At 45.1% G+C, this 20,404-nt stretch overlaps 1 protein-coding gene across 3 annotated transcripts in view; it reads left to right on the top strand.

Annotated features, from left to right (window-relative positions):
- Positions 1-20,404, top strand: part of ZMYM2 (zinc finger MYM-type containing 2) — an 851,515-nt gene that overhangs the window by 657,475 nt on the left and 173,636 nt on the right. For all 3 annotated transcript variants that reach the window (XM_069202286.1, XM_069202285.1, XM_069202287.1), the window contains exon 19: positions 14,232-14,383. In XM_069202286.1, the coding sequence (XP_069058387.1) occupies positions 14,232-14,383 (152 nt within the window). The remainder of the gene's footprint in view (positions 1-14,231; positions 14,384-20,404) is intronic.

Raw genomic sequence — 20,404 nt, 5'->3', positions numbered from 1 at the left:
AGACAATTCTTTCTGACTGGTAGCCAGTGAAGCTCTCTCAAGGTGCTCTAAGCAGAGTCATATCTTGATTTGTTCAGTGCAAGTTTTGCTACTACTGTTGTATAACCGCTTAATTACATAATCTGGTGCTCCTAGTAAGAGTGCATTGCAATAGTCGATTTTGCTTAAAACAGTGCATTGTACTACTAATTTTCTAGCTTGCTGGGGTAGTAGTGGAACAATTTTTCTAAGATTCCTCAGCGGTCCATAACATGTGACCGTTTTATTAATATGGGTTTCCATGGATAATTTCTCATCCACATATACTCCCAAATTTCATACTGCCTGTGCTAGCTTAACGTTCTCAGCGCTAGTCCAAGGTCAGAAGTTATTTGTGAGTGAGTAAGGTACTTTGGAGGGAGAGAAACGCAAAAACTCAGTTTTACTTCCATTAAATGAGGTGCAACAAAGATGCGGGAAAACTGTGATGCCTTGCAAATAATAAAAGGAAGCCAATTGGCAAAGGAAAATAAATAATCTGAAGATGGTGTCCATGCACAGTGGCACAAATATTTTGCACTGATGGATTCTGATTGACATCAGATAGACAGGGATGGTGAAATTTGGTTTGTCTGTCACTCAAATTCTCAAGGTGGAAAACATCCCTGAAAGTGTAGTCTTTTATAGTTTTACATTGTACATGGCACCAAAAATCATCTGCTCCTCTGTCGACCTCGTACCCAGGAGCAGAGGAGAAGTGGGGAAAACATATATAACATGGAAAAAGTGCAGAAACATCCTGGTCTCATGCCCCTCACCCTCTGCGCAATCTCACCCCCTCCCATCCCACAGCCATGTTCTCAAGGCGTAGAGCCAGAAGAAAGCAGGTGAGATTACCATCCCGTTGCCTTCCCTGGAGACCCAGGTGAGGCAGTGGAGCAAGGAAGAAGCAAGGGCTTCCCATTTGATCTGTTTTAACCCACGCCCTGACATTTCATGAGATCCATGAGTACACACTGAGTCTAGTTTGCCAATGAAGCAACCCTGCTACCTCACCTATGACCATTAAGAAAAAAGGCATAAGCTGGTAGTTGCTATCTTGCATTTGTACAGTCATTCGCCCTTCATTAAAAAAATAAAACTTGTGGCAGCAAAACAGAGCTTCATTTAAGAAAAAGTCCTAATTATGTTACCTCTCAGGAGCACTGGCCTACTAACTACAAGGATACAGAGGGAACCGCAGGTCAGAAGATAAGGCAAAAGGCATCCTGTGTCACAGTTTACTCTGCAGGCTAGTCTTTTCACAGATTTTTTTTTCCTAATTCATTGTTTAGGAAAATATTCCAAAAGAGGTAGAGACAAGTGTGAGAAAATAATTGTTTTTCATTGTCTGTATGTTGTAATCACTCCCTTAAACACACTAACTCACTGAAAAAACTAAGGTATCTGAAAAAGACTTCTAGCTGAAGGTTCCTCACCTTTGAATTTCTCCAGGTGTCAGACAGGATCCGGAAACATTTGCTTGAGAAATAGCTCTGCGCTCGCCGTCTGGTCCCTCCATTCGGCTCCATGTGGCGGCAGTGCCGGAAGTGACATTGTTGGAACTGACACCAGGCGCGCGGGTGTCAGTTCTTTTCTTTCTTCGCCAGTTAGAGCAGAACTGGAAAGAACTAACCCTATGTCACTTTTTGAAAGGCCTTTTTTTCGATGTTTTGTTGTGATTTTTCCTTCAGAGTGTCCAGATGTCATTTACGAAGGCACAGTTCAAACCGTGTGGTGCCTGTCACCGCACCATGTTGGTTACGGATCACCATCCCATTTGCCTCTGGTGCCTCGAGCCCGACCACGACTCCAAGTCATGCTTGGACTGCTGTGCCATGGTACCGAAGGCTTTGAGAAAGCGGTCTCTAAAGCTGCTTGCGGCATGGCAGGTGGCGACACAGGCACATGTGACTCCTCTTTAGGTCTTGGTTGAGACAGAGGGTGCGGGACCGCTCCAGGAGCCCCAAGTCCTTTTCATCACACTTGTGGTCCTCGGAACACTGGGGGAAGAGCCACTAAAAGAAGTCCATGAGGACTTAAACTTCACCTCGGCCGATGAGACGAGCAGGGAACATCAATATTCCTAGCACTGTTCTGAGTAGCCGTTGCCCAGTTTGACTATGTGCCTTCCCCCCTGTTTCCGGGAGCCGAATCAACACCGCTCAGATTAAGGAATTTAATGAGACCACACAGTGAGTATTCGAGAGGGCCGACCCTTCAGACGCGCCTTTGGGGGCCCCCTTAGTGCTGGAGGAGGCCCCATCATGTTCCACGCCGGAGGCTTCAGCCCTAATGAGGTCTCATCAATCTGACTCCAGACTGGCACCTGCTATACCCAAGGAAAGTTTTTCCGGGGCCAGTCTCTACACCAATGCTGCTGGATACCAACCGGTGACACTAGCTGCCTTCTAAATCCCGACGATCTGGAGCCGGAATGGAGTTGCACGATGCCAATTCCGATGCTGCCCACAAGTGCCAGATCATTGCCTAAGCTTTATTTGTAACAGCCAGGCATGGGAGAAGATTGGGAGGGGTCACTGGACCCTTTAGACCACCAGTTGGAGAGATCTTTGGACTGTATGAGGAGCTAGGAGAGGCTAGTGGACTGGATACCTCTCCAGATACTGGCTTGCTTTCAACCACCACCTCCCCCTGCCCCACCCCACCCCCTAACCACCCCTCTGGCTACAGAGGAGGGAGCTTCCTATGCAATGGTGGTGCAGAGGTCTTCGGCATCGAACTGCGCTCAGTAGCTGTCAGGACTAACATCTTGAATGAAGTGCTTGAGCCTGGGGCTTCTACTTCCGAACCCTTTCTGCCCTTTAACAAAGCACTTACTGGCGTCTTGCTGGGAACTTGAGCCAAACCCAGCACAGCAGCTCCTATAAATAGGACTATTGCCCGCCGCCATTGCCCTGCACCAGGCGCCCCCTAGTTTCTTCAACCACACCCCATCCCTGAGAGCTTGGTAGTCCAAGCCTCAACCTCCCATGGTGCATTCCATTCCTCTCCCCCAGATGGAATCCAAGAGACTGGGCTATCTTGGGAAGATGTTTTCCTCCACCAGCCTGGCACTGAGGTCGGTGAACACCTCGTGCTTATTAGGCTGTTTCTCACATGCCGTTTCGGATATGGTTGCGCAAGTGTTGCCTCAGGTCCCTGAGGTGGGCCCGGTCCATATTCTCCCAAGCATTAAAAGACAGGAGGGACGCAGCGAAGTTCACCATTCGGTGTGGCTTGGATACAATTGACTTGCTAGGCAAAGCAGTTGCCTCAACAGTGGCATTAGGGCACCACACCTAGATGAGAACATCTAGTCTTTGAGGGGATGTCCAGGCAAACCTGACATACCTTTTGATGTGGCTCGCCTGTTTGGCAAGAAGGCAAGCTCTGCGCTGGAGTGCTTTACAGACTCTCAGGCTACGTCCAAGTCCTTGGGCCTCTCAGCAACCCCTCGGCCACTGTCTGCCTTTCCCCCCCCCCCCTTTTGTGGCAACGGAAGGGGCAGGGCACATCACCAGCCCTTTGCCAGCCACTGTCCTACCCAACCACCCCAGGCTATGCGAGGATGTGAGTGTGGTGCCTTCAGACCTAGAAGGTGTGGAAGCCAAAAGTCATCCCCCATCCAGCCCCCAGCATCTGCAGCCTCAAAGCCCTCCTAGTTTGGTTCTGCAAAACCATGCTTGCCTATTTAGAGGGATGATTCACCATCATCTCCTCCAATGAAAGTCCATCACACCGGATGCATGGGTACTGCAGATCATTCAGAAGGCTCTGCCCAGCCTTCTGAATCCTTTCCTCCTTCCGTACGCCAACATTCGAACAGCTGGTGGAGGATTATTTGTCGCTGCTCCGAGAGCAAAGGGCAAAGGGAGCCTAGAACGGGTCCCGATATCAGAAGTAGGCAGTGGTTATTTCCACTACTTTCTGATTCCCAAAAAGAAAGAGTCTTAGCACTATTACAGGCCTACGGACCATCAATCTCGTCCTCAAGAAGTTCAAGATGTTCACATTGGCACAGGTCTTGTCTGCTGTACACCTAGAAGACTGGTTTATAGCACAGGACTTGCAGGATGCATATTTTCATATTCCCATACTGCCAGGTCACAGGCGTTACCTGCGGTTCAAGGTAGGCCACAAACACTTTCAGTTCAACATGCTGCCATTTGGCCTTAGCAGTGCCCCTCGGTTGTTCACCAAGGTGATAACGTTGGTCACAGCTCATCTGCGCAGGTCAGGGGTTTGTCTTCCCCCTACCTCAATGACTGGCTGTTGAAGGCGGGTTCGCCCCAGGCAGTTGTCTCCCACGTGCAGACTATGGCAGATCTTCTGCATTTGCAGGGGTTCACTATAAACATGCTGAAGCCACACCTGTCTCCCTCTCAGATGCTCTCTTTCATAGGAGCTGTTCTAGACACTGTGCAGTTTCGGGCATATCCTCCTGAGCAGTGAGTCCTGGAAATTCAAGCTATGATACCAATGTTTTGCCTGGTGCCTCTGGCCCTGGCTGGAACAGCAGTACATAACTCCGGTGATTCAACACCTGGCAGGTTCTCTGAACAGCCGGGCAGATGAATTCCGCCATCAATGCTTAGCGGATCACGAGTGGCGCGTCCATCCGGAGGTGGTACAAGGTTTCTTTCACCTCCAAAGAGAATGTCAGCAGTATTGCGCATTAGAGTTTCCAAGGCAGCAAAAGCTCTGCAACGCTTTTCATTACAAGTGGAGCTCAGGCTTTCTGTACACATTTCTGCCCATACCACTCCTGTTGAATTCTCAAGAAGATCGAGAGTGACCGGGCCCAAGTAATCCTTGTGAATCCGGACTGGGCATGGAGAGTTTCGTATCACGAGCTGCTGAGCATGTCCATCGATCCTCCAATCAGGCTGCCCTTGTGACAGGATCTTTTGTTGCAGCAGCAGGGGAGGATTCTGCAGCCAAACCTATCCACACTCAGCCTTCTTGCGTGGAGATTGAGCAATGTAATATGTGAGGTCATATGCACTGCATTTCGGGAGGCATAAGTTATAGTTGTCTTAGGTGACTATAACTGCTGAATTTCTATGGTTTTGTGTTTGTAAAATCTGAACCTAACTATAACGTCCCAGAAACCTGTGTTTTTTTTTAAGTGAATTTCTATGGTTTTGAATTTCTATGGTTTCTAATTCTATTTCCTAACTATGTCACTGTAAACATTTGGTTCTTTGCGGGGGAATATAAATATATGTATAATCTCAGCGTTAAAGCTAAATACATATACTTACTTCAAATGTACTTACCTTGTATGGTAAAGAAATGCGTGATAAAGGCTGTTTCCCTTTTATTATTGCTTTAAGGTCGCATTCTTTCTTGCAGACTTGACAATATTATGTAGCTATAGTCAAAAGACTACGAGTTCAAAATAATATATATATATTTTTTTTACAGAGATCTTTATCAAACAATTGTTTTATTGTGTGTGTTGCTTCTTTCCCCCACTGTGTTGCTTAATTCTCTGCCTTCATCCCCTGCCCAATCCAGCAACCAGCTCATCTAATTTTTATTATTATTTTTTAATAAAAAGCACTGCAGGCTCTACTTTAAAATAGTGCTTTTGTGCTACTTTTTAAAAAATGTGTCAGTCCATCTCAGATTGTTAAATAAAAAGACAAAACAATTTCCTTTGTAATTAAGTGCATGTGTGTGCCTACAAAATGATGTCTTTAGATCTTTCTTGTTCACCCTGATGCACAGCAGCCACAATGCTGTTCAATAGGGTTAACATTAATAGAGCCTCAGAGAGGTCTCATTGGTGAGACCTGTTGGCTTTGTCAATGCTTGTTCTTCTTTTTTTCCCCACTATAACGCATATGGTGTCTTGGCAGTGAGTGCGCCATAACACATCAGAAGTGGTAATCTTATCAACTGATCCTGTGGATGCCAATTGTGATGACCTTTGTAGATTATGCTCGAGATTTGGAAACTGTTGTGGGCACCAGTGGTTATACATGAAGTTGTGGGTGATGTGATCCTTTTTCTTCAGACCACTGATTATGCATGCTACATTTTGCTTAAGAGGGTAGGGGTCAGTGTTGAGAAGCTAGAGTACAGGTGATTGTACAGCAATTTTGAATTTGCTTTCAGAAATGGTTTCACTTTCTTCAGTAGGGAGAACAGGCCATCTTAGTTTTGGCAATGTGTTTGTTAAGGCTGAAGTCACTGTACAAAGTGAGTACAGATCACCAGTTGGTGGTAGCTGGGATGAACACTGAGAAGGCAGAATCCCCTCAGGAACCTTGAGTTAAGAACAGATCTGTAGCAAAATGTAGTGATATTAATATTAAGGCAAATGAGAGCAGTGAGAAAGATGGTGTGGAGTGCCTGGCTGGCTCCTTCATTACTGCTTACTTGAGAAGTGCTTTAAAACATCTCAGTGTTTGCAATGGTATGGACGAAACGAGCTAGAGTGGTGGGAACATACGTTGTGACATAAAACCATATACTAAAAATGTACATTTGGTTCTTTTAGATCTAAAGCTAGTCTCATCCTACCCCCAAATTTCTTGTTCCCTGGGAGATTTCAATGTTTGGCAGCAGAGTAGCTGTTATTAGCTAGATACCCTGTTGAACTTTCTATGAAAACAAGGTTATCAATTATTTTGTTGGTAGTTATTATTGGGGCCTAGCTTATCTTGCCGGAGTTCAAAGATGGCATGTGGTGTTATTGGGGATCATATCTTTAGATGGTGTTCTGCCCTTCTGGTCAAGTACAAGTGTGGAGGATACGAAATTAAGGGGTAAAAAGGCTTGCAGTAAGGTGGGTTAAAATGTGTCTATATTGGATGTGGATGGAAGATCAAGGGATACGGGTGCGAGGTAAGGAGAGAAGGGCGAACATATAATCCCACTAGGGTGAGACAAGTCATACAACAAAACTATTAACCCCTGAGGGGAATAAATGTATACACCAAACATAAACTGGTTCACTCTTATCTTAAGAATCACAAAGTACAAATCATTTTTCTGGCAGGACATGAAACAGGCAGTTCTGTCATGCTGCACACACAACATACTCCCCAGAGGGAATGGTAGACGAGGATCTAGAGTGTACTGGGATCCCTTCAAGGGTTGTCTTTATACTTTTCTTTGTGTACATTGTGTTTAACGCATATGGAAAAATGTATGATTACAGTTTTCTTTTTGATGGTAAGATTGATTACCATTTGCTAAATCCACTGTACAGATACACAGTGACTAACACACCGAAGAAGGAAATGGCTGATCTGGGCCTCATACAAGTGAGAATACTCCTTTGACTCCCCCAGCACATGATATTTATTTTAGGTCAGTGTGGGCTAATTCCCTGTGCCTGATAGATGCAGGGACACCCTGCCACCCATCTACTGAGAAGTACACTGATTTCTCAGCGGCACATTGCACCTGCTCTTTCTGGATTTCTTTTGGTCCCAGTGGTAGATATTAACAAGGTTAAGTGGTCCCTAATCCTCCTTCATGGAACATCTGATCATGCACTAGTTGACTTAGTAATCAGTAGAGACAGGATTTGGAGATGGGAAATGTTGAGACTGATCATACGGTGGCACAGAGACAACACTTTCATGCAGTCTGTAATGGATGAGACCGAATTGTGCTTCCAACTCAACATAAATTTAGTGTCCTTGAAAAGTACACTATGGGACTGGTATAAGGCGGTCATGAAGGTGAAAGCAACGACATGCCAGACTACGCTAAAATAATGAAGAGGAACTTTAGAATTGAAACTCCTGCAACTTGAGAAGCATACACTGCTACTAAGGTGTATGCCTTACTCCGCCATATAGACAATATTAAACAAACAGTAACAGATGCAGCCAGGATGTCCTGGCTAGTGTCTCAAAGCCATCTATGATAGGGCGACAAAGCGGGAAAACTACTCCACTGGCTTTTGACAAATCAAGGGAAACACTATGCAGTGCCATAAATCTGTAATAACTTAGGTGATCAGATTATAGACTTGTAGGCCAGCGCAAATATTTGCAGACTATTATCAGAAGCTATACAGAATGATTCCACTGGCAGACCCGAAGCTGAGAGAGAAGATGATAGCCGATTTGCTGATTCCCTGCCTACCATAGGAAAGAGCGAAGGTATTGGATATACCTCTAATGCTAGAGGAGTTGTCAGAAGCCCTGAAGGGTTTAAGAAGTGAGCAGACTTAACTCCAGGCCAATAGCTTTTATATAGAAAAATATGGTTTCTTAATTTATTTTAGAACCACAAGATTCAAGATTTGAAGTAAATAAATAACATGCAAGGTACTTCATACAGGTAAGTATAGAACTTTGATTTAAAATAGTAGTACACACATTTTTGGTTAAAATGGTAATAAGCTATTTTAAAAGTGGACACAGTGCAAAAATCAACAGTTCCTGGGGGAGGTAAGTTTGGTTAGGTTTCCCAGGTAAGTAAAGCACTTACACAGTCAGTCTCCTGGGCATAGGCAGCCCACCGTTGGGGGTTCAAGGCAACCCCAAAGTCACTGCACCAACAACACAGGGCCGGTCAGGTGCAGAGGTTAAAGGAGGGCCCAAAACACATAGGTGCCTATGGAGAACAGGGGTACTCTGGTTCCAGTCTGCTAGCAGGTAAGCACCTGCGTCCTTGGGGAGCGGACCGGGATTTTTGTAGAGCACTGGGGAGGAACACACACAAAATACCCTCAGCTGCACAGGGGCGGCCGCGTGCAGTGTGCAAAGTAGGTGTCAGGTTTTTGTATTGAAAACAATGGATGGACCCGGGGGTCACTTAGGCGATGCAGGCAGGGCACAGGGGGGGCTTCTCAGGCCAGCCACTGACTGGGCTAGGATGGGGGCTGCCTGCTGGTCACTCCTGTGCTGGTAGGTGGTTCCTCTCAGTCCTGGGGGCTGTGGGTGCAGTGCTTGGTCCACGCGTCAGGTTCCTTTGTTACCAGGCAGTCGTGGTCAGGGGGAGCTTCTGGATCCTCTCTGCAGGCGTTGCTGTGGGGGTGCAGGGAGGTCGACCCAGGGTGTCCACGTCACTGGAGTCGCCTGGGAGTCCTCTCTGCAGTGTTGGTTTCTCCAAACTCGAGCCGGAGGCGTCTGGTGCAGAGTGTGAAGACTCATGCTTCTGGCGGGAAGTTGGAGTCTCTTTAAAGTTGCTTTCTTGTTGCTGTTTTGTGCTTGTTTCCGGACAGAGCCACTGTCCTTGGGAGATTCCTGGTCCTTTATGTGCAGGTCAGTCCTCTGAGTCCTCAGAGGTCGCTGGTCCTGCTGGATGTGTCGCTGTGCAGGTTCTTTGAGTCTGGAGACAGGCCGGTAGGGTTGGGGCCAAGTCAGTTGTGGTCTCCGTCGTCTCTTCTGGCTTTCAGTTCAGCAGTCCTTCTTTCTTCAGGTTGAAGAAATCTGATTTCCTGGGTTAACGGTCGCCCCTAAATACTCAATTTAGGGGTGTGTTTAGGTCTAGGGGGCAGTGGGTACTCTCCTGGAGGATGGCTACACCCTCTTTGTGCCTCCTCCCTGAGGGGAGGGGGACATCCCTATTCCTATTGGGGGAATCCTCCAAAACCAAGTTGGAGGATTTCTTAAGGCAGTTGTCACCTCAACTCAGGACACCTTAGCCGCTGTCCTGACTAGTGGACGACGACTCCTTGTTTTTTTTCATTATCTCCTCCGGACTTGCCGCCAAAAATGGGGGCTGTATCCGAAGGGGCGGGCATCTCTACTAACTGGGATGCCCTGGGGCGCTGTAACCACAGGCATGAGCCTTTGAGGCCCACCACCAGGTGTTGCAGTTCCTGCAGTGGGAGGTGAGAAGCACATCCACCTAGTGCAGGCTTTGTTCCTGGCCACAGAGTGACAAAGGCACTCACCCCATGTGGCCAGAAACCCATCTGGTTGTGGCAGGCTGGCAGGAACTGGTCAGCCTAACACTAGGAATAGGACTGGTATACCGGGGGCATCTCTAAGATTCCCTCTGTGTGCATTTTTCAATAAATCCCGCACTGGCATCAGTGTGGATTTATTGTGCTGAGAAGTTTGATACCAAACTTCCCAGATTTCAGTGTAGCCGTTATGGGACTGTGGAGTTCGTAATTGACAGACTCCCAGACCATATACTCTTGATGACTACCCTGCACTTACAATGTCTAAGGTTTGGCTTAGACATTGTAGGGGCATAGTGCTCATGCTGAAAGAAAGATCATTGCTAAGACCCTGACCAACTGACTAAGAAACCTAGTCCCATTATTGGTTCACATGGACCAAAATGGCTTCATACCTGGGAGGGGGACGACTCATAACCTAAAGAGAGTACACCTAGCCATGGAATGAGCGTGCACGCTTTCAGTGTCCGTGGCCATTAATGTCAAATCTAAGAAAGCCTTTTATACCGTAAGCTGGTCCCATTTTTTCCAGGTATTAAAGCAATAGACTAGGAGGTCATTTTGAAAAATATATATATCAAGCTTCTATATACAAAGCGGAAGGCACAGGTTCACAGGAAGAATATATTGGTGCCTGTTTACAACCTCCCTTCACCAAGCTCCACATTGCAAGGAGGCACACTCAAAAGACTTCCTCTCTTCTTTTTATTTGCCTTAATATTGAACCACTAGCAAGCTGGGTTCAGAAGGTCAGATTGGTGCAGGGTTTGGACTAGGGAGGCAACAGACAATTGTTATGCTGTTTGTCCAATACCGCAAATAGTTGGGCCTACAATTGATGAAAATAAGACACAGGTTTGGCGTAATGTGAGGTCTGATGGTGAACTGAGACAAGTCGGTGGGACTAGTACCACTGAGAGGATGTAGCACTGTGTAGAACTAGCAGTCCTATCTGCTAATTTTGCAGGGCAGTTTTAAATATCTGGTATACAGATGACTGTGCACTTGCAACTAGTATGGGAGTTGAACTTAGCCTCATACTTCGTAAAATGCGCTCTGTACAGTGGCTAAGTAACTTGTTGCCAGTCTCCTTTGTTCGCAAAGTGGCAGTGTTTAAAATGGTTTTACTTCCTACACTAATATATGTCCTTCTGAATTATTAGTATGATATCTCTTGGAGCTTCTTTGGGAATCTGAGATATAAGCGTGCATGTTCCTATGGGCGCATAAGGTACCGTGGGTAGCCTTTGATATGTGTTTGCTCATTGTATGTAGAAGGCCTCAGGATGGCAGATGTTCATTTACGTTATTAGGCGGGGCAACTGACAGTTCTCATTAACTGGCTATACGGGAATATGGCAATATAGGGTGAGCAGTCATTGGTTACTGAACCATTGGTGTTGAACACACTATATGGTGGTTGAATATAAGTCAAGTTTGTGCTAGTTAGCTGGTGTTAAGGAGATTCGATAGTAAGGATGACAGGCAGATGAGAAACAAAACACTCCTCTGACAAGGCACTCTGCTTACAAAGGTTGCAGGGGTTCTCATGATAGGGATCATATTGACATATCGAAGAATGGATGACATCTGGAAAATAAGCTTTATAAACTCCTCCCAAGAACTTTCAAAGAAGTTCATGTACCACAAATACTAATTTTATGAATATCTATGGTGCAACATGCACTCTGGGATCATAAAGAGGCCCTGAAAGAGGTCCTCAGATATAGCCCCTAATTTTAATGCACTACAAAAGGCCTACTACTTGCCCTTCTGGGTGAGAGGACATCACCCAGGGTGAAACCAAGACCACCTGCTCTTGATCCTGGAGCACCAGCGCTTGCCAAGACCAGTGTGCCATGTGAGGTAGAGGAGAGTGTTGGAGGAAACAAAGTCAGTGGGCAGGTCTGACAAGGGGACTCCTGATGTAAGAGGGCAGCTGCTGCACTGATCAGGTTTTTGCCTGCTTACATATTCATGTCGGTGACCCCTACATGCCAGAAGAGGGTCACAAGAGAAAGTGTGTGGTGCGGTGCGGTGTGGCGAGTGCAAAGTCAGTGTGACTGTTGCCATGACCCCATATGCCAGAAGGGGCAGCCGTGGTACAGACTGCCATGCGGTGAGGGCTGGCACCTGCATGGCAGTGGGCAGCAACCCGATAAGCCAGGATGGGCTGCTGGCACTAATCATGCTGTGAAGATCAGGTCAAAGCCTGGGAAACGTGAAGCCGTCCAGACCCGTCAGTCATAAGAACCATTGAGGACTGTACTGGACCCCTTGGACTGAGGGAGGGGGCCATGGCACCTTAACACGTCATTGCAACCCAGATCAAGAGCATTGAACTCAATTGCCCCACTCCATCCCCATTGTTGGGGAGCTCAGAACTTACTGTGCAAGATGAATGCGGGAACACCTCCAATCGCTGCCAGAGACTACCGCGTAAACTTAGAGGAGAGCCTGCGGTTGCCAAGTGCTGAAATGCCTCCCACATGCTGCTGACTCACCAAGCAAGACCGGAGCCTGGCTAGTACCTGTTGACAGGACAACCATTGAGATGCCCCACCTGCCTCACTGCTGGAGCATGGAAGATTCGTAACAGTGCTCAAGGGAGACATTGCTAAGAGCACTGGTGCCAAGACACTTTTTACTATTTTCTAAGGGTCGGAGTGGTCTATTGAGTTAAGTCCTACTAGGTAACATTCTCTGAATGCGGCCACCAGTTAATATGTAATAACCACATTGGAAGGATACGTGACCTAGTTGCTTAGGATTCATAGTAGGTCAGGCCCCAGGATATCAGGAGTTAAAGGCCTCGACCACTACAGTTGGGCTTTGTAGCCCCTGTGGCCCTGTGAAAGGGGTCCTAACACTTCTATTCACTTTTTTTTCTTGCTTGGTTATATGATTAAACTTGATGATGTTTCAGCCAGTCAACAATTATGAAATTAGTTCTTGGACCCCCGAGATTCCTCATTAAATGAAAGAGTTCTTACCTGCATGATTATTTTCATCCTGGAGGGATCCTGTAAGTAAGCCACACCCCAATTCTTGTAATGACAGTTTATTATCAAAGCCTTCATTTTCACTCAACCGGGCATTTTATTTATCTGTGGAAAATATTCAAATTGACTATGTCCATCATTGTTGTGCTAGGATTAGTAGTGAATACAGTATTTTTCTGGAATATGAACCAGTGCGGTAGCTGTATTTGTGCATCAAAATTCAAGTCTCTGAGGTCAGGAAAAGCCTTATTTAATAGTTCATCAGTAAATTACAATGTGTCTTGCCCTCAAATACCCTTTTTGATGCCAACAGCATTTACATTATTCAGATGCTGTTTATTTTTCAAAGTCCTCCACTTTATGCTTTAGCATGCTATCTTGTTTTGAAACCTATGCTTGAATTGTAGCATTTTTATGTGGAGACTGAGTGACAAGATTCTCCATCTGGACCAAAAATGTTCACCACAGTTTCCCAGTGGATCTTAACCACTTTTTCTCCTCTGAAATTCATCCTCTTCACTCAATATTAAATCAGCCAGAGATTGTTCTGGACTTCCCATAGTGGTCTCATTCGTAATCATCGGCATCCAAAATTCAAGAAACAGTCCACCGTGACCCATTTTGTAATAGAGTGGCTTCTACTTTGCTGCTGGTCTACTGAAAAGTGAATCTGTTCTCTCAGTGGATTGTATATTTTGAATTGCTTGTTATAACCTAGTCCATTTATTAATCAGGATAGACAACTTTAAGAAATAATAAGATACTGAACAATATCTCATGTAAATAATTTCATGACCAGCCATGTATTGTTAGATACATTAACATCTTTCAGCGCTTCCAAAAATTTTTATGGACCACATTGTTATTGGTCATGGTCAAGATGCTAAGTTATGCAGTCACTTGCTAGTTAATAGATGAGCTATACTCTCTTATGTTCTAGCACTATCAACTGTCTGAATGAGCAGTGGTCATGATTATTACTTCTATATGAGTAGTATTCTAACTAGCAGGATATGATACACAGGTTATCTGAACACAGTGGTCACTTGTAGTGCTCTTTCTAGTGGCAACCCAAATTCTAAACAGTTGAAGCATAGTCAAAAGGTAGAAGAAGGTTTGCAGATTGGGTAATCAGAGGTGCTAATAGACTTATGACGTAGAAGTTACCACAGGCATGTGTCTCCTTTTCCCCTTAATAAATTGACTCAACATGAGAATGTAAAATTGGTTTATTCAGTTAAGATTAGGATTACCTATGTGTTTTATACATACATATTTGATTTTGTTTTGTTTTTATTCCAACTCTCTGTTTTCATTATGTTTTTCAGCAAAGTCTGTCAAATTGAAAGAGGATCTGCTTTTGCATTCTCCAGATGATCTGAATTTTGGATTGGCAGATTTTGTCAATCAAGTTAGAAGACCCAATGGCGAGGTTTATGCACCAGACAGCCTTTATTATCTGTGTCTTGGAATTCAAGAGGTTAGTATTAAAACATAAGTGTTTGAAGTATGAAGTCCAGTGTGCCTGTCTTTTATCCGGTTATTATATATAATTTTTTTGTTTGCAGTTACCACCTTGGCCCTACCATATGTCAGTTTGTGATGCAACAGAAATACTCATCCCATATAAGTTTACATACCCATGTTTCACAAAATATAATTACTGATTACGTTCTTAAAACAAAATGTTCACTTCCTGTATTCAAGTCAACTTCAAATGTATTCACAAGCAATTAAAACGATACCTGTGTATATATTTTAGTGCCTATACTTCCACTTTATTTTGTAAAATGCCTTAATAAATTGAGCTTCAATGAGCATTTCCTGTGTCTGTAAATTGAACTCTAGCCTAATTGGGATCTGACTGTGGGTTGAGAAGTCAGTCTAAGATATGCAGTACCACACCAAGCATTTTAAATATTTTACCTTGAGAAACATTAGACCCTTGACCAAGAGCAGGCTTTAATTTAACTGTGATTACAGCTAGCATTTACGAGTGAATGATAATGATTTTTTAAAGAACTTTTTGTTTTAATAACTGTTTAATGCATTTCCTTGTATATGAGCAAAAGCAACACAATTTAGCGATGAATCAAAGAATACAGCTCACACAATCAAACGTATGAATTTATTAGCATTAACTAGACACGTTCATTTTCTTGGCTGCTTTAGTTGGTAGTAATCCCTCTATGACCCCCCTAATCTTGGCAAGCTTCCGGGGACACCCCTTTGCTTTACAAAATGTTGGTTCTACAATGGCACACAGATCCGTACCTCAAAGCCATACAGGGGACTTTGGTTGATTGCCAGTATCAGATTAACATATCCCTTTTCGCCCAAATAAAGCCAATAAATACTAACGTTTGTGTCCCATTTGGGCCATCCCAGTCTGACATGATTCCTGTATTGCTGTTTGGGATCTTTTGGCATTGATATTCCGATCCCCTTTCCTAACAATGTGTATATTTGAGTCCAGTAAATTTGGATGACCGGACTTTCCCACACTGTGTGAAAAAATTGCTGTCTCTATTTTACATTTAAGATAATTAGCATTTGCATTTCTTCCCTTAATGCATATGCTTTTAGGTGTGTAGGATACTGCATGAAAATATATACATCATATGAGGAGTAGTCAGGCTTAAATTACCATTTGTCACCTCCTCAGCGGGGCCTGGGACCTGTTCCCCTTTCTCTTTAAATATTTTAGCATACCTATCCATGGATGCCACTCAATGTGTCACAAGCAAAACTCAATCAAAGCTCCAGTGGCTCTGTAGCAGGTCAACCTTCATAACTTTGCCTGACTTCTTACAACCACAAAAAAGAAAACCCTGGGACAAAGCTTTGTCTCTCACTTGCAAACAAGCAGAAAGCAACTAAAGAATAAACCTGCAAGCAGAACCTGTACAAACAATTGAAAAGAGCGCGATCTAGCAAAAACTGCCTACTATTGCTTGATCACTGAGCCTGAGGAGGTAATTCTGTGTTCGGTGGCATGTGTAGCTGCAGATACAGATGCTGTGCATAGTCCGCTGTCTGGTGTTGGGCTCGGAGTGTTACAAGTTGTTTTTCTTCGAAGAAGTGTTTTCGAGTCACAAGACCGAGGGACTCCTCCCACCTCGGTTCAATTGCGCATGGGCGTCGACTCCATCTTAGATTGTTTTCTTTCCGCCGTCGGGTTCGGACGTGTTCCTTTTCGCTCCGTGTTTCGGGTCGGAAAGTTAGTCAGAATCTCGGAAACTACATCGGTATTGTTTTGTTCGGTATCGGGGTAGTAAGAATCAATCGACACCGAATCTTGAAGAGCTTCGGGAGCCCTTCGGGGTAATTTCGAGCATCCGTCGGGGCCTGGTCGGCCCGACCGCGTGCAACATTGAGACTGATGGAACGGACCCCGTTCCGATTCTGTCCTAAATGCCATAATAAGTATCCTTATACGGATCAACATTTGGTCTGTAACTTGTGCCTGAGCACAAGGAGGATACGTGCGAAGCCTGTCGCGCGTTTCGGTCGAGGAAAACGCTCAGAGACCGAAGAGCCAGGAGGTTGCAGATGGCGTCCACGCCGACAGGACAACAACGGTTCGAGGAGGAGGAAGAAGAATCTTTCTCCATCCACGAGTCGGATTCCGAAGAATTCGACGTCGAAGAACAACCAACCGTGAGTAAGACGTCGAAACACACATCACACGAAAAGACTGACAAAGCCCAGGGGACGCCACCGCCAACAGGCCATGGCTTAACCCGGAAAGTAGGTGACCGTCCAACGGCACCGAAAAAGGGCGAGCTGCTGTCGAAGTCATCCGACTCCGGTCGAGATACAGGCACGCAGCACTCTCGGGACCGAGAGAGTGACGCAGACAAAATTCGGCACCGACACAGCGGCTCCGAAGTTGGTCGGCACCGAGAGGGCACGACGCCGAAAAGACAAAAGATTTTGTCGGAGCCGAAAAAATCAAGAGACACGGTTTCGGTTCCGAAACGCCCGGCAACCGAACCGAAAACTGGTTCCTACTCAGAGGAACAGGGACTGTCCTCTCAACTAAAAAAACACAGATTTGAGGAGGAATTACAACCAACTCAGCCAGATCACACGCAAAAGCGGATCTTTATTCAAAAGGATACAGGGAAGATTGGCACTCTTCCCCCAATCAAAAGGAAAAGGAAACTTGACTTCGAGCAAGGAGACAAGCAACCACAAGCGAAGGTGGTAAAAAAGGTAACTCCACCACCCTCTCCACCACCATAAACTCATGCATCACCGGCACAAACTCCACCATTAACACACTCACCAGCTCATACCACAATGAGCCAGGATGATCAGGATGCATGGGACCTCTACGACGCTACAGTATCGGACAATAGCCCAGAGTCGTACCCAACTAAACCGTCACCACCTGAGGACAGTACATCATATGCACAGGTGGTAGCTAGGGCAGCCGAATTCCACAATGTCTCGCTACATTCGGAGCCTATTGAGGATGACTTCCTCTTTAACACCCTGTCCTCCACCCATAGCCATTATCAAAGCCTTCCCATGCTTCCAGGAATGCTAAGGCACTCAAAACAAATATTTCAAGAGCCAGTTAAAAGCAGAGCCATAACTCCAAGGGTGGAGAAAAAATACAAGGCTCCGCCCACAGACCCTGTCTTTCTTACATCACAACTGACACCAGATTCAGTAGTTGTGGGGGCAGCTCGTAAAAGAGCCATCTCGCATACATCAGGCGACGCACCACCTCCGGACAAGGAGAGCCGCAAATTTGATGCAGCGGGAAAAAGGGTTGCAGCACAAGTGGCAAATCAGTGGCGCATCGCCAACTCGCTAGCACTCCTGGCGAGATACGACGGGGCTCATTGGGACGAGATGCAACATCTCATCGAACACCTCCCCAAAGAGTTCCAGAAACGAGCGCAACAGGTGGTGGAAGAGGGACAAAGTATCTCGAACAATCAGATACGGTCTTCCATGGATGCAGCGGATACAGCTGCAAGGACAATAAATACTTCAGTCACCATAAGGAGGCACGCATGGCTGCGCACATCTGGGTTTAAACCCGAAATACAACAGGCTGTGCTCAATATGCCGTTTAATGAACAGCAATTGTTTGGGCCGGAGGTCGACACTGCAATTGAAAAATTAAAAAAGGACACCGATACAGCCAAAGCCATGGGCGCACTCTACTCCCCGCAGGGCAGAGGCACATTTGGCACATTTCGTAAAACAACTTTTAGGGGAGGGTTTCGAGGTCAACCCACAGAAACCGGCACCTCACAAACAAGACCACCAACCTACCAGGGACAATATCAAAGGGGAGGTTTTCGGGGACAATACTGAGGGGGCCAATTCCCAAGAAACCGGGGAAAATTTCAAGGTCCCAAAACCCCTCAAAATAAACAGTGACTCACAAGTCACACAACCCCTTCACACAACACCAGTGGGGGGAAGACTAAGCCAGTTCTACACATCTTGGGAGGAAATAAAAACAGACACTTGGGTCTTAGCAATTATCCAACATGGTTAATGCATAGAATTTCTCCAACTCCCTCCAAACGTCCCACCGAAAACACACAATATGTCAAAACAGCATATTGACCTTCTAGGACTAGAAGTTCAGGCATTGCTGCAAAAGGATGCAATAGAACTGGTACCACGTCATCAAAAGAACACAGGAGTTTACTCACTGTACTTTCTAATACCAAAAAAAGACAAAACTCTAAGACCAATACTAGATCTCAGAACACTAAACACCTACATCAAATCAGACCACTTTCACATGGTCACATTACAAGACGTAATCCCACTGCTCAAACAGCAAGACTACATGACAACATTAGATCTAAAAGATGCGTATTTCCATATACCGATACATCCTTCGCACAGAAAATACCTAAGGTTCGTATTCAAAGGAATACATTACCAGTTCAAAGTGTTGCCATTCGGAATAACAACTGCGCCAAGAGTCTTTACAAAATGCCTGGCAGTAGTGGCTGCACATATCAGAAGGCAGCAAATACACGTGTTCCCATACCTAGACGATTGGTTAATCAAAACCAATACGCTAAAACGGTGTTCACAACACACAAAATATGTCATAGAAACCCTACACAACCTAGGTTTCTCAATCAACTACGCAAAGTCACACCTGCAGCCGTGTCAAACACAGCAATACTTAGGAGCAACAATCAACACAGTAAAAGGGATTGCTACTCCAAGTCCACAAAGAGTACAAACATTTCACAATGTAATACAAACCTTGTATCCAAAACAAAGAGTACAAGTCAAAATAATACTGAAACTACTAGGCATGATGTCTTCATGCATAGCCATTGTCCCAAACGCAAGATTGCACATGCGGCCCTTACAACAGTGCCTAGCATCACAGTGGTCACAGGCACAGGGTCAACTTCTAGATCTGGTGTTGGTAGACCGCCAAACATACATCTCGCTTCTATGGTGAAACAGTACAAATTTAAACAAAGGGCGGCCTTTCCAAGACCCAGTGCCAACATACGTTATAACAACGGATGCTTCCATGACAGGGTAGGGAGCACACCTCAATCAACACAGCATCCAAGGACAATGGGACATACATCAAAGAAATTTTCACATAAATCACTTAGAACTGTTAGCAGTATTTCTAGCGTTGAAAGCATTCCAACCCATGATAACCCGCAAATACATTCTTGTCAAAACAGACAACATGACGACAATGTATTATTTAAACAAACAGGGGGGGACACACTCGACACAGTTGTGTCTCCTAACACAAAAAATATGGCATTGGGCAATTCACAACCATATTCGCCTAATAGCACAATTTATTCCAGGGATCCAGAACCAACTAGCAGACAATCTCTCTCGGGATCACCAACAAATCCACGAATGGGAAATTCACCCCCAAATACTGAACACTTACTTTCAAATTTGGGGAACACCTCAAATAGATCTCTTTGCAACAAAAGAAAACGCAAAATGCCAAAACTTCGCATCCAGGTACCCACACAGGTACTCCCAAGGCAATGCTCTATGGATGAATTGGTCAGGGATATTTGCGTACGCTTTTCCCCCCTCTCCCTCTCCTTCCATATCTAGTAAACAGATTGAGTCAAAACAAACTCAAACTCATACTAATAGCACCAACATGGGCAAGACAACCTTGGTATACAACACTACTAGACCTGTCAGTAGTACCTCATGTCAAACTACCCAACAGACCAGATCTGTTAACACAACACAAACAACAGATCAGGCATCCAAACCCAGCATCGCTGAATCTAGCAATTTGGCTCCTGAAATCCTAGAATTTGGACACTTAGACCTCACACAAGAATGTATGGAGGTCATAAAACAAGCTAGAAAACCTTCCACTAGACACTGCTATGCAAGTAAATGGAAAAGATTTGTTTATTACTGCCATAATGAGCAAATTCATCCGTTACATGCGTCTCCAAAAGATGTAGTAGGATATTTACTACATTTGCAAAAATCCAATCTAGCT

The sequence above is a fragment of the Pleurodeles waltl genome, chromosome 8 (genome assembly GCF_031143425.1).
Source record: "Pleurodeles waltl isolate 20211129_DDA chromosome 8, aPleWal1.hap1.20221129, whole genome shotgun sequence".
In the NCBI taxonomy this organism is placed as follows: Eukaryota; Metazoa; Chordata; class Amphibia; order Caudata; family Salamandridae; genus Pleurodeles; species Pleurodeles waltl.
This window is presented reverse-complemented; position numbering and strand designations above follow the sequence as displayed.